The sequence below is a fragment of the Tiliqua scincoides genome, chromosome 5, assembly GCF_035046505.1.
Source record: "Tiliqua scincoides isolate rTilSci1 chromosome 5, rTilSci1.hap2, whole genome shotgun sequence".
In the NCBI taxonomy this organism is placed as follows: domain Eukaryota; kingdom Metazoa; phylum Chordata; class Lepidosauria; order Squamata; family Scincidae; genus Tiliqua; species Tiliqua scincoides.
The window spans coordinates 137051666-137066264 of NC_089825.1; the positions used below are offsets into that span (position 1 = coordinate 137051666).

General features: G+C 44.8%; 1 protein-coding gene across 1 annotated transcript; it reads right to left on the bottom strand.

Annotated features, from left to right (window-relative positions):
- Window positions 1-583: 583 nt before the first annotated feature.
- On the bottom strand, window positions 584-9709 carry LOC136653781 (vomeronasal type-2 receptor 26-like). The gene is made up of 6 exons (XM_066630661.1): window positions 9492-9709; window positions 7757-7934; window positions 5270-6130; window positions 4071-4298; window positions 3263-3389; window positions 584-1485 (listed from the first exon to the last, which is right to left on the bottom strand). The coding sequence occupies exons 1-6, from the start codon at window positions 9707-9709 to the stop codon at window positions 584-586; spliced, it is 2514 nt and encodes an 837-aa protein (XP_066486758.1).
- Between the last annotated feature and the right edge of the window lie 4890 nt (window positions 9710-14599).

A 14599-nucleotide genomic window follows, 5' to 3' on the forward strand; every position in this document is an offset into this window, starting at 1 on the left:
GCCTAAGGTGCATGCTTCCCAGCTCAGGCTGTCATAAAAGTGCCATAAAGCACTTTGTGACAGCGTACATTTGGGGCTATTGCAGGAAGGCCTGCTAGTATAAGGAACACGGTACGCAGAAGCAGGTAAGGGGAGGGGCAGGAAAGGACTAATGAGAAGGGGGAAGGGTGTGGAGGCAAACTGGTTCTGGAAGGGGGCAGGATCAGCAGCGCTAGCAAACCATATCTGCTCACCTTCTCAGGTAAGATTTTCCAACATAGGTCTCCTTAAACTTGTGCCAGCAATTTAGCAGACACAGGTTTGAGTAGACCTGTTACAGTGGCTAGGGATTTCCTCAGGGCAAAGGAACAAATGTCCCTTTACCTTAAGGAGACCTCGATTCCCCTGCAGGATGCAGTATATGCCACAAGGCATCAGTGCAGTGGCATTTCCATAGAACTGGCCTGCCCACCCCAGTTAACGTCAACTCAGAAGTAAATCCCACTGGGTTCAATGAGACCTACTCCCAGGTTAGTGTGTATCAGATTGCGGCCTTAGCCACAATGAAATTTTGCTATTTTGGGTCCACATCATTTAAGATTTCTTACTTCCTTCTTCTAATTAGCTGCCCCCTTTCATTCAGTTCAGGCCTCACTATGATGATGTAGCACTTGGGGGAGAAGATACAAAACAGGAGCCCCAAACTGGAGGCCAAGATGGAGAAGATCTCCACAGCCACCAAGTGTTTTCCTTTGGTACTCAGGTAGGTTGGCACAAAAGACAACCAAACACTGCAAAAGACCAGCATGCTGAAGGTGATGAACTTGGCTTCGTTAAAGCTGTCTGGCAACTTCCTGGCTAGGAAAGCCACAACAAAGCTGATTATGGCCAGGAAACCCATAAAGCTCAAAATGCAGTAAAACATGACAGCTGAACCTTCATTGCATTCCAGCACAATTTCTGTTGCCACTGAGTGCATATCAAAATCTGGGAATGGGGGAGACTTTGCTAACCATACAGTACAAATCGTGGCTTGCATTAGGAAGCAAGAAAGAACTATGGAGAAAGCCAGTCTTGTGCCCACCCATTTCCTTATACTGGACCCTGGTTTGGTGGCCAGGAAAGCCAGAACCACAATGATGGTTTTGGCCAACACACAAGAAACAGCCACTGAGAAGATGAGGCCAAAAGCAGTTTGTCGAAGGAGGCATGTCAGTTTCTCAGGTCGACCGATGAACAGGAAAGCAGAAAGGAAGGCGAGCAAGAGGGAGGCGAGAAGAACGTAGGTGAGGTTCCGGTTGTTGGCTTTGACTATGGGAGTGTCCTTGTTCTTCATGAAGATCCCAAGCACCAAAGCAGTGATGAAAGAAAAGGAAAAAGCCAGAGCTGCTAAAATGATCCCCAAAGTTTCTTCATAAGACAAGAAGGTCATTTCCTTTGGAATGCACAAAACCTGGTCCTTACTGGGATATTGATCTTCTGGGCAGTGAAAACAGTCGTCCATGTCTGAAAAAAAGAACATGGGGATTTTCTATAACTGGGCCCTCAGGATAGAGTTCAGTGATGTACTTAAGGATTACTAGAAAGTCCTGAATCAGGGCTTTCCAAACCCTGAACCAAGGGCCAGATCCAGGGTTTGGGGAAAGTCCTTTTCTCCATGAGTAGAACCTAGCAGTTTCCACGCTGCAAGCATTTCCAGTAGAACTGGGCTCTGGGACACTCTGGGCAGTCATATCTGCCTGGATGTCCTGTTTCACAGCCTTCTGGGCCACCAGGAAACAGAGGCAACTGCCCAGAGCATCCCGGTGCCCAGATCTACTGGAAATACTTGAGACACAGAGGCTGAATGGTAAGTTCCGTTCTGGATGGGGACTGCATTTTCGTCAAACAGCAGATGTGACTTTGGTGACCGCTGTCTTAAATGAGTGCTGAAAGGTTCCAATGCAAATATGTTTCTACCTTTCTCAACCAAGTATATTTGGAAATCCCAGTTAACCACAACCAATCCAGATTGTTGGCTCCTGTCGTTCATTACCAAGATGCATTATTCTCACCTTAGGCAACACAAAGGAGAACTTTTCAATACTTTCAACATGTCTGCATAAGTCAAAAGTTCCCTTTTCTGTTTCTGTGAAATGGGTGCTGCTGTACCCAGAAGTGCACATATCACTGATTCCATCAGCTCAGGCTCTCTGATCAGTGTTCATCATGATGAATTCTGAACAATTGTTTAAATACAAGGGAAATGAGGCTTTTGGGGGGTGTGAACCGTCAACCAGTGGCGAGGTAGATGGAGGCATGGGGGAGGTGGAGAAGTGACATTCCGGGAAGGGGGGAGATGGAGGGAGGGTGGGGAGAGAGTGGGGAGAAGCCGTTCCGAGGGGAGGGAGTAGGGTGGGAGGGAGGCGGGACCAGTGAGGCTTCACTCCACCAGATCCAGAGAGCCTCTGTGTTGGGCTCAGTGTCCAACACAGAGGCTCTTGAGTCTACGCTGACCTTTGGGTTGCCATAGAATCGAGGAAAGATCCAGCCTATTTATACATGGATTTTTTATATACGGATTTCACTCAACACGAATGGCCCCTGCAAATGAGGAAGAATGTGCTGATCCCTGGAGAAGGGGAAAAATGCACCCCTTTAAAATCAGTTTAAAAAACTGAACAGTCCTTTAACAACAGCCTCCTTAATGAGAGAGAGAGAGAGAGAGAGAGAGAGAGAGAGAGAGAGAGAGAGAGAGAGAGAGAGAGAGAGAGAGAGAGAGAGGGCAGCAGGCTAACAATCCATCAATCCTTCTCTCTCCTTCAGACCCCTCCCCTCCTCCAGCATTTGAAAGATACATCATCATTTTATATTGGTGAAGGGAGGAGCTGAGAGAAGTGCTGATGGATTGTCTTCTTAATGACTGTTATCTTAGAGTCAAAAGGTCAGCAAGGCTGTTTTTCAATCACTGGAGCAAAGAAACTTTTTTTTAAAATTGATTTGCTATAGTGCATGTTTTTTTTATCCACATGACTGCTTGGAACGGAACCCATGCAAATAATTAGTCTCAACCTGTAGTTCCACTGCAGGGCTACTTGCTTTACCAGCAGGGAAAGGGATGAATGTTCCCTTCTCCCGAGGAGCCACCGGCTTCTGCCTGGAGTGCGCTGAATGTGGCTGCAGCCCTTTTTGTCACTGCTGCAGTCCAGTGCGCCAGGCTGCTCAGGATTGGGCTACCCACCATAGGAAAATTTCTGGATTATCATCAATGTATTTGATGAACTCTAAGCAGGGCACGTCCTACCATTCTGATCTGAAATCTTCCCTTCTGGACATTGGAGGCAATCATAGCAGCAAAAGGGTTGTCCTTCCACCTTTCTCCTGCTATAGCCAGAATGGCAATGGCCATTACAAAGAGAAAGGGGTTGTGCCTGTCCGTAAACAAAAGCAGAAAAACATTATGAAAGCATTTAAACATACTATATGTTCAGAAGACATAGTTTGGACTTTATATTTCACTGATCACTTTACTTTTAAGAACTGAGTAATGCTGGCATGACTGAACGGAACTGCTACAAACAGAAAGTTGCAACCTGATATTCCTGACTTCTGCCTAAATAATGTAGGCTTTATTCACAGATGTCCAGCATTTGGTCACATTACTTCTAGTTAGTACTAAGTGCCCTGCAATGTCCAACTCAGACCAGAGTGCTGTAGAGTTTGGGGGATATGACAACATTCATCGGACAATTATTTTTACTGTCTCCAGACTTTACCCAAAGTCTTCTCCATTGGAACATATGAGTGGCAGGTTACCCCTTGATTAGTGCTCAGCTGTTAATTCCATTGTTTCACATGATTTCATGAATCACATGAATGGCAATATTGCTCTGACAACATTCCCATTCAAGTGAATCATGTAAACCTGACAGGGACAACCTTTTTCAAAGTGAAGATTTGGGATATAGAATCAGAATCTGGGTCAACCTCATCTGATTGACAAGACACAGAGATAGAACGATTTCAGTGCAATTGGGTACAGGCTATGTGGTGAAGAACAGCTTACAAAATGGTGAAAGGGATTCTTTCACCTTGAAAGGTGAAATCTCTACCTGGTCATAGATGCTGGGCCACACAATGTCATCTTCAGCAATGGTGAACATTTGAACCTCAGGTCCCATGGGGTCTATCCTTCCGACTTTAACTCTCCGAAAGCTCCGGTTTGCGAATGTGATCCAGTTGATAATATCAAACCCGGTTATCACTTCCCCATTTTCATCAAAGGAAAGTGTGTCTCCAACACTGTTGTTGAACATGGAACTTCTCAGGTAGCGATGGAGCTAAATTGATGCAGAAGAAGGCAATTAATCGTGATATTCAAGAATGAGGAAATACCCAAAGCTAATGATTGGTGAGAAATATGAGCAGCATCTTTATGTAAGACAATGTGGCTCTTAATATTACAGGTGTGCGCCACTTAGATACATTCTCCAATCCCCATTTTTATGCAATTATATCATTAAGTGAACATTCAGTCCAATCTATTGCCTTTGTTGTGCAGACACTCCCTGCCAGTCACTAGCTGGCTGCACAGGCTACTGGAGACAGACTCTCTCTTCTTTGCATTAAGAGCCTCTCTGTTGTGTAAACAGACCCTTTGCTGCAGGCTATGGGAAATGTGATTACCTCATTAAGAGCATCTTTATTGTGCTTTGACCACCGTCATATATGGGGTCTGTCGTTAAACAAACAGTTGTTAAGCGGTGCACACCTGTATTTCATTTGAAAGGTTAAAGTGAAACAATTCAAGATAGTGTAAATCAAGATTCTTTCAAAAATATTTCAAAAATATTTTAAATAAAAATAAATTTCTCTCTACATACTTACATGATGTATAAGTGTTCATAAATGTTAGTATATATGTACAGCAATGTGAAAGTGTTCATATATGTTAATATATGTACTAAAGTGTGCGTAATCCCACCAAAACTGTATTTTAATATAAAATAAAATCCCCCCCCCCTCCGTAACATTCCGGAGTCATTGGTGTAAATGATGCCACTATTGCATCTCTCTCACAACTCTGCTTGAGCTCCCATAGCCACAAATCAAGGTTTTGTTGTTGTTGTTTTGTATTTTTAAACAAACAACAAATCAAAATTTCAGGGCCAAACTACTCATTGAAAATGGCAGGTGAATTTACTCTTAAATTCCAAAAGTTTAGTGCTGACATCAATGGAGAATATTTTACAGATTTATGGGACAACCAACAGTGGTTGCACGGATAGAGATGATGTGCTCTGGACATTACCTGCCATGGCTGCTGATTCAGAAACTTCCATCTCTCATTGTTCACTTTTGTTCTGTGGTTCAACTGGGATGAATGAAGGGCATGCAAAGCATGTGCCACAGCATAGACTGCATTGTAGACACTGTAGCTGTGGGCAGTCATGCTCACTTCAAAGACAGATGAGGGGAGAGTCTCCAACTTCTCTTCCCCACTGCAGGGATTTCCATTGTCATTGTCTTTGTTAGAGTCGGGGAAAAAACAATCAAAGGCCTGTTCCCAGAAGAACTTGATAAAGCCGTCTTCTCTATCTGAGGCAGGGTTTCTGCTCTGAAGGAATGTCTGAAATCCCAAAACCTCCTTTGAGGGCACTGCAAAGGAGATGGCGCCATGCATGCACTCCACACTGAAAGTTCTTTCAAAGGGAAGTGATGTGAAATCCGACTGGGCCGGCATAATCCAAACTTTGCCTTTTGTCTTCATTGGTGCATCCTCATATTCTTTCATGAGGGGGAACAATCTAAAAAGTGCAGTGATCTGAATTTCACCATATAAGAGCATAACAGTGGCAGTGCTTCCTAATACCGTTTTGTATGCCCCATGCCACAACTCCACCGTTTCATAGATTTCATTGGAGAAAGATTCTTTGGGCAAGGCTTCTATGAAAGCAAAGCAGATGCCTTCTTGGGTGAATGTGGGGAGCACGTTCTGAACAAACCACTCTCCACTGTCACTAGGTATATAAATCACCCCAACCCACGTCCACCTGAAATGCAGCAGCAACTTGAGAAATCCCTTATATTGATGGTCACTTTTTGGAAACATCCGGTGAAAGAAAACAGCCTTGGTTTCATGATTCAGAACTGGGACAGAGCCATATACGAGCTGGAGAGCATTAAAAAATGGAATGATACATGTCTACACAGAAACAAATGCTTGTGTCTCTCTTTCTGCGAGAGGGTTATGAGAGTACAGGTGGGATCTTGGTATCCACAGGGGATCCATTCCTGGGCCTCCCATGGATACTGAAACCCATGATAAGTGAATATGCAAGTCCAGTTCACTACAAGCACTATGACCTCTGGATACGACCACCAGAGTCTGGAGGTATTCTGAGACACTATTTTTGTCTTGTGTGCTCCCTGAGGCATCTTGTGGGCCACTGTGAGACACAGGAAGCTGGACTAGGTGGGCCTTTGGCCTGATCCAGCAGGGCTTTTCTTACCATGTGAGTAAACAAGGCTTCACAGATCTGGAGAGACGAAAGGCATGGTGAAAAGATGGATGCTATCAAAAGAAGGGAGGAGGAATGTAGTGACTTCAGAGAAAGCAAGACTGATTACAGACCTAAAGAGAGATGGTAGCTGGGGAAAAGGGCATGAGGAAGCACAAGGCTTCCCAATGTGGGGAATGAGGTGCACTAAAGTTGTAAAAACATGCCAATAAATTAGAGGGAGAACAACTTATGTTCTTCTCAGACCCTTACAGGTACACACTTGTCCAGATTCTTTCCAGAACAAGGCATTCAGCCTCCCTCCTTCCTCTGTGTGACTTTCAATGAGGAGCAGCGCTGTTCATAGATGGTTTAGCAGGTTCGCATTCCATGGCTAGGGAGGAGGAAAGAGGTTCCCTCACCCTTTCAGCTTGACTGACTGGAGATCCACACACCGCCTCTCCCCCTCTGTTTGAAAAGAACAGGAGCGGCAAAGGAAAAGTGAAGAGAAAGGGAGGTGGGGAACCCCTCCTCCCTTCCTAGACTTGGAATTGCCCATTCACATATCAGACTTCTACAGGCAGCCTCTCCTTCCCAGCCCACACCACTCATGCTCACTTCAATTAGAAGCCACACTGAGGAGAGAGAGAGAGGCTGCAGGCAGACCTCTTGTAAGTAGGTCCAGCCTTAGGCTAATTGGACTGATTGTTGCAAATTGGGCCCCGTGCTAGGAAATTTGACTCTAGCCTAGTATATGATTTATATTAAAATGAGCTTGGATACATTTGGTGCATTAACTCACACACATTTTTTAAGCACGTTTTCATTGCTTTCCATCCTTTCATAGATTTAAAACATCTATAAGTGATATTTATAGCTCTATGATGATACTACAGATCGTGGCTGTGAACCTGGGGCCCCACAACAAATGTTTCCCCGCAGCTTCTAAGGTCAGCTCTGCTTCTAAGTAGAGGGAAGGGAGGTGTGGATGGCACTGTTCCCCCTCTCTGCGTTGGACACATGTTGTCTCCCTTGCTTACTCACCCCCAAGCTGCCCTGTCCCTTCATCTACACAGGTGCATGTACAAATGAGCCTGGGGGTGGCAAAAGTGGGGGGACACAGGCTATCACCAGCTATCAGGGTAATATTTATGAATGGAAAGTTCACTTATAAAACTTGCTGCTTAAAGAGCCGTAGATATTTGTGCATATTGATCTAACTCTCATTCCAGATGATCAAACAACTGGCCCTCAGCTTACACTTGTCTGCAGTTTAATGAAATCTGATGGCAGCTTACCTGTGGTATCTTGTAGTTACACAGAATGTTTGCTATGTAGTTCCACATGGGAGAGTTGGGCCCCCCAGTGACAGCTACTACATTGTCTTGTAGGTCACACTTGTAGTTGGGGTTGAATTTGCCCTTTGTGGAGAGAAGTCCTAGTGAGGCAAAGTACGTCCAGCTAGCTGAGAAATAACTATTATAGATGTTGAAGCCCAAAGTGACATTGGGTAAGATCTGGGGATTTTCATTGATTGCCTTCACGGCAAATTCCAAGGCCAGGATATGCTGGTAGGTCTGAATATATACCCTACAATGAGAGTTGCATGTTCTATCACAGTGGGTATGTTTAAGGATAACACTTTTCCACTTTGAAATCCAACATATATTTGGTAATGACACTACAAAAAAAGAATAGCCACAATCGATGAAGTGCGAAGAGCCATTGGCGCCTAGACCTGGAATGTATACTTCTCTGAATCATAGCTGGCAATTCTGAGTGACTACGAAGAAAGTGATATGACATTGCAACACATTTACTCCACAATATGACATTAACTACACTTAAATTTAAGGAAGCTTTGCTAGACGCAGTGGAGCCTCCCGCATATGGAAGCAATCATGGAAAGGAAGCACAGAAGGAAAATCCATAGATGCTTGCCAGCTAGACATTTTTTTTTAAAATTACTGAAACTGCCAGGACTTGCATCAGAGGTTGGGGTACTTAGGCAGCTGCCCAAAGGCTCACTGCTGATCCATGCGACTGCATCTGTGCCCATTTCCTTCAAGTTGTGTTGGGCACAGTGACTCTCTCAGGGACCACCCAGAGAGGAGGAAGCCAATTCAGGGTGGTTTACACAAGTGTCCCCAGAAGCAATGCAGGTATGTTGGCTGTGAGGGTGGGTGGTGGGGGGAGCGGGTCAGGAAAGGGATGGAATGAGGCATGTGGGAAAAGGAGGACGGGAGGTGGAATGCAGGAGAGAGGGGATGGATCCCAGTGACACCAGCATATGGAAGGACTCCATCCCCATTACTTCTCCTCTTCCCTCTCCCTTATTCTCCTCACTTCTGCTGCAGCAAAATGGTTGGAACACTCCAAGGAGGTACATTGGGGCAACAGAGACTTGCCCCACGGGTAAGGGAACAAATGCTCCCTTAACCCCTGCTAACTCAGTAAGTGGCACTTTTTAAGTGGGTGCCCTTCTTTTATTTAGCAGGGGGAGAGTAACTGGCCCTCCTCACTCCAGCAGCGTGTTTTCTAGTGGCTGTCTGCTGGTGTTCTTTTGCATCTTTTTAGATTGTGAGTCCTTTTGGAGTTGTTTGTTTGATTTTCTCAGTAAACCGCTTTGTGAACTTTCTGTTGAATAGCGGTATATCCTCCTGTATGACGCAGCCTGCAATCCATTGACCTGGCTGCATATCTAGTTCGGATTCAGCTGTTTGCTGGCATTCATATGAAACTCAATACATCACTTGTCAAATGCATTCCTAAAATCAAGACAAATAGCATCCTCAGCATTCCCATCACCCACTCAGCTAGTCACCCAACTAAAAATTGGAACAGTTTAATGCTGTATTACATGTCATTCAAAAAGATTAGCTTTACGATAAGGAATTTCTTAAAATGCCAGTCTCGCCATTCATTCCCATCGCAATCATGACTATCTCAATCCCATCTCAACCTGCCCAATCAGCCTGTCTGAGCATAATATCTGAAACATGCATGCAAGGTTCAGGAAAGTCAACTCCTTACAGGCGATCATCAAGCAGTCCCTGAGATGGATGTCTTCTGAAAGTTTGTGGGTCAGAAATCAGGTAGCTTTGAGAAATAATGCCACCAATGATGAAGTCTCCAGACTCATAATAACTGTAATGGAGAGGAACATGCTCGCCTCTGGCACACTTCGTAATAGGGGCACTGTACACTCCTTGAGGCAGGCATGTTAATAGTAACACCATGAATTGCAACATCCTCTAGGACTATCTACCTTTTGTAAACTCATTCACCGTATCCAGATTGTGCCATATATTTAGATGTTTCTGAAGAGAGCAGTTATTCCCATGAGATCTGGAGAAATCGGTCAAGTCATCATATTTAATTTGATAATGACAAGGGGAGAAAATAATCTCCTGAGTGTTGTGGACACCCTGAGACATGTCAGAAGAAAACATGTTGATTTGAACCAGGTAAACTTGGCAAGAGCTGAAAGATGTAATGAAAGCTAAGCTGGAGATAATGTTCTAACCCAATGGTTGCCAAACATTTCAGCGCCACAACACATTTCATCCTCCCCACACCCTTGGCAGTGTCGCAGAACCATTTGGCAGGCCCCAGAGGCCTAGGCTGGGTCGTGCCAGACCCATGACTCACTATATTGGCATCTGCAAGCCTCAGAATGCCCTGCAGAAACATTGGAAGCAATTTCCGGTAAAACGAGAAATTGTGTCCACAAACCAAAAGTTGCTTCTAGTTGGTTCTGTGGGACATTCTCAGGCCTGCAGAGGTCAATAAAGTGGGTCACAGGCCTGGTGAAGAGGACTCCACAACTTCCCAATTACGCATTGTAGCACTACCAGGAGCATTGTGTTGGGTCTGGCACACATGGCGTTGTGACCCATATGTGGCACATGGACCCACAGTTTGTGAAATGCTGTTCAAACCCACTGCATGGGAGGGGCTGCAAAAATGAGTTCTGTATCCCCTGTTAGGCATTTATTTGTACAATCAAGGTTACAACACTGCACCTCTAAGTACATTGGACTAACTTTTGGTAAGAAACAGTTAACTGGAACTAGATTGGGTCCACAAATTTTAGATATTATATTCCTTTCTTCCTATCAGTTGCCCCCTTTCATTCAATTCAGGCCTTAGCACTATAATGAATCATTTGGGGGCAAAGATACAAAACAGTAAACCAGCCCCAGAAGCTAAGATGGAGAAGATCTCCACAGCCACCATGTACTTCCCCTTGGTGCTCAAGTAGGAGGAAGCAAAGGATAACCAAACTGCAAAAGACCAACATGCTGAAGGTGATGAACTTGGCTTCATTGAAGGTGTCTGGCAACTTCCTGGCTAAGAAAGCCACAGTGAAGCTGATAACGGAAAGGAGACCCAGAAAGCCCAAGACACAGTAAAACTCGAGAGTGGAGCCTTCATTACATTCCTCTACAATTACTCCAGTCACTGAGTGCGTGTCAAGATGTGGGAATGGAGGGGAAGTTGCCAGCCACACCGTACAGATGATGACTTGAAGGAAGGAGCAGGAAAGGACGATCACGGTTGCCAATTTATTTCCCACCCATTTCCTCACCCTGGACCCTGGTTTGGTGGCCATGAAAGCCAAAACCACAGTGATGGTTTTGGCCAACACACAGGACACGGCCACTGAGAAGACGATACCAAAAGCAGTTTGTCGAAGCAGGCATGAGGCTGCTTTGGGTTGTCCAAGGAACAGCAGAGCACAAAGGAAGCAGAGCAGGAGGGACATGAGAAGAGCGTAGGTGAGGCTCCGGTTGTTGGCTTTGACAATGGGAGTGTCCTGGTGCTTAATGAATATTCGGAGGATCAAAGCAGTGATGAAATAAAAAGAAAGTGTGAACATAGTCAAAGTGATCCCCAAAGGCTCTTCATAAGACAAGAAGCTGTAAACCTTTGGAATGCAGTTATCCTTATTACGGTTGGGATATTGATCTCCTGCGCATTCAAAACAGTCGTCCATGTCTTTTCAGAGAAAAGAGAAAATGAGAAAAATGAGAAAAATGAGAAAAATGAGAAAAGCTGCGTATAGTACAGGCATTCTCCCATATATGGAAAGGATCTGTACCACAAAAGCCCTGCAAATACGGAAATCACAGATACACCTGACACCTGTTTCAATGGTGCCCCCCATGCAGCACTAACCCCCATGCCTGCATTCACATTGTTAAGCTGCTTACCTGTCAAAGTTTTCTTGTTTAAAGAAGTTGCTATAAGCTCATGGTGCAACGTGAACAGGCTGCCAACATTCTAAATAATTAATCTGTCTCTATTGCTAGACAGGAAGCGGAAGTTAACCACTTCCAGTTTAGCATTTGAGCTGGTTTCATCAAGTGTTTTGGCAGCCTGTTCACATCGCACTATGAGCGCAAATGCTTATAGCGACTTGTTTTAGCAAGAAATCTTTGCTGAGTAAGCTGCTTATTGACAGTAAAGGGCGGGGGGCATATCCGCAGATAACCAGAACAGCTGATATTAGATTATGTGGATACGGGGGCCAGCCTGCACCCTACATTGATCAGCGCTTGGAATTATAAAGCACTGAATGAGGGTGGCTGGCTCAAAACCTTAGAAAAATTAGCTTACTGAAACAATGTTGCTTTCATGAAATTCTACTCAGAGGCAATTCATATCTTAAGAACCTGCAACCAAGGGGGAAAAAGCACCTCATCAAGGAGGGCAACTTCTCACCTTTGGTACGATGCACTGGCAGCCCAATTGGGTTGTGCTGCTGAGCTTATTATGACAGTGGAAGTCACTTCCATGGTTGTAAAATGGCTGCCGATGGAGTGTGGAGCATTCTGTGAGTGCTGCTGCAAGAGGGCCCTGCCGTGCCCATCCGACTAGGGAAGGCAACCATGGGGTGGTGGTGGTAATGGGGCAGGCTAGGCGTGAAACTGGATGGGGGGAGAAAGGGAGCGGGGAAGCTGCACGGCAGGGTTGATTTGGTGGTGATGGTGCACAAAAGATCCTAACCCCTCCTTTGTCAAGCTTCCCACCCAGTGTAACTGATACTGTTCTACGCAGCATGTCTCTCACCATTCTGATCGGATATTTTCCCTTGTGGGCACGGAAGGCACTCGTAGCAGCAAAATGGCTCCCCTTCCAACTTACTCTTATGATACCCAGGATGGCAGGGTGGGTTACACCTCGAGAGGGGCTGTGACTGTCCAGGAAAGAAAGCAGAAAAAGCTTCAGAGACCAGAGTTTTGGATGTCATGTCTCACTAGGCACAGTACAGTTAAGAAACGGACACATACTGACACAGCATATTGGTACAAATGGACAGTTGAAATCTGTTCTTGACATCTTTTCCCCATAAGATATAGATTTGATTCAAAGCTGTCCAGCACTTGGACACTTGGTGTCCTCACTTCTAGTTATCACTGTGTGGTATTCAATATCCAGCTGAAATGAGGGCTACCATGGTATGGTCCTGTTTGCTTGTTAGTATAAGATAAAATTCCTCAGTTATCAGTAGGATTGCCCAGGCACCAAAAATTGCTCTCCAAAACCACAAGGGTTCCGGCTAGAATGAATGAATGAATGAATGAATGAATGAATGAAGCAGTATTTGCAAGTAAAAGCTGCTATATTCTGTGAGACATTCTGCCATTCATGAGAATCATGAAATCATGTGAAGCAACTCAGCTATAACATTTTTCTAAGCGAAGATGTGGAATACCAAATCCGAATTTGGATCAACTTCATCTGATTAACAGAATACAGAGATAGAATGATTTGAATGCAGATGGGTACAGGCTGTGTGGTGAAGAACAGCTTGCAAATTGGTGAAAGGGATTCTTACACCTTGAAAGTTGAAATCTCTACCTGGTCATAGATGCTTGGCCACACAATGGCATCTTCAGCAGTGGTGAACATTTGGTCTTTAGGTCCCATGGGGTCTGAATTTCACCATATAAGAGCACAGCTGTGGCAGTGCTTCCAAATATTGCTTCATATGTTCCAAGCCACAAGTCAAACATTTCATGGGCATCACTGGAGAATGATACTTTGGGCATGGCATGGATGAAAGCAAAGCAGATCCCTTCCTGGGAAAATGTGGGGAGCACATTCTGAACGAAGCACTCTCCACCGTCATTACGTAAAAAAACCACCCCAACCCATGTCCACCTGAAATGCAGCAGCAACTTGAGAAGACCCTTATGTTGATGGTCACTCTTTGGAAACATCTGGTGAATGAGAACAGCCTCCGTTTCATGATTCAAAACTGACACCGAGCGGTATACTAGCTGAAAAGTATTAAAAATTGGATGATGAATATCTGTAGAGAAACAAGTGCTTGCGTCTCTCCTTCTGTAAGAGTGCTGTGAGCACATTTGCAAATTCTAATGCATCTCTGCTTCTCTGTGTTCCAGATATGGCTGTGTCAGTTTATTTCATTATATATTTTTGTTTTCTTTCCCCCTCCCTGTTATGGTACAACTTTCCACCCAATAATTATTACTAAGTTTACGTCTTGTGGCTTCCTAATCTACCATAGATACTGGCCTATAGTATGTAAAATTTTTGCAGAAGCCTGGACCATGGAACACCCGCGTTTCTTTAGAAACCATCAAGTACCTGAGATAATACTGCTTTTTACATCTTCACTGAAAAGTAGTTTTAATATTATGAACTGCTTCAAGTGCCTTATCATCCAATCCTATGGACCTTTTAGGACAGCGAGATGAGTGTAGTGCTGTAGCAAAAGGCCCAGCAAAGGTGCAAAGGTTGCGCTGCAGCTTGGCCCAGCTGGAGCTGCTGCCACAAACTTGGTGGGCAATTTAGGGGGGAGGTGGATCCTGGTGGCAGTGACTTGCTCCAGGATCCTATGCCATTTTTCCCATCCCAGAACAGCTCCTGCCTCTCCTCCAACCTGTGTCAGCAAAATGGCTTGCTTGGTCCATGGAGAACAATAAGTGAGCGGGAAAATTGAGTGGCCTAACAGGAGGTAAGTAAAAAATAGTCAAAAATAATTGTGAGCAAGCGAGATGGCTTGACTCAGTGGCATAGCAATAAGGGGTGGGACGTGCAGTCCGCTCCAGGTACCAGATACAGGAGCATGATAAAGGGACACCAGCATTGCTTCTGCTCCAGCCACA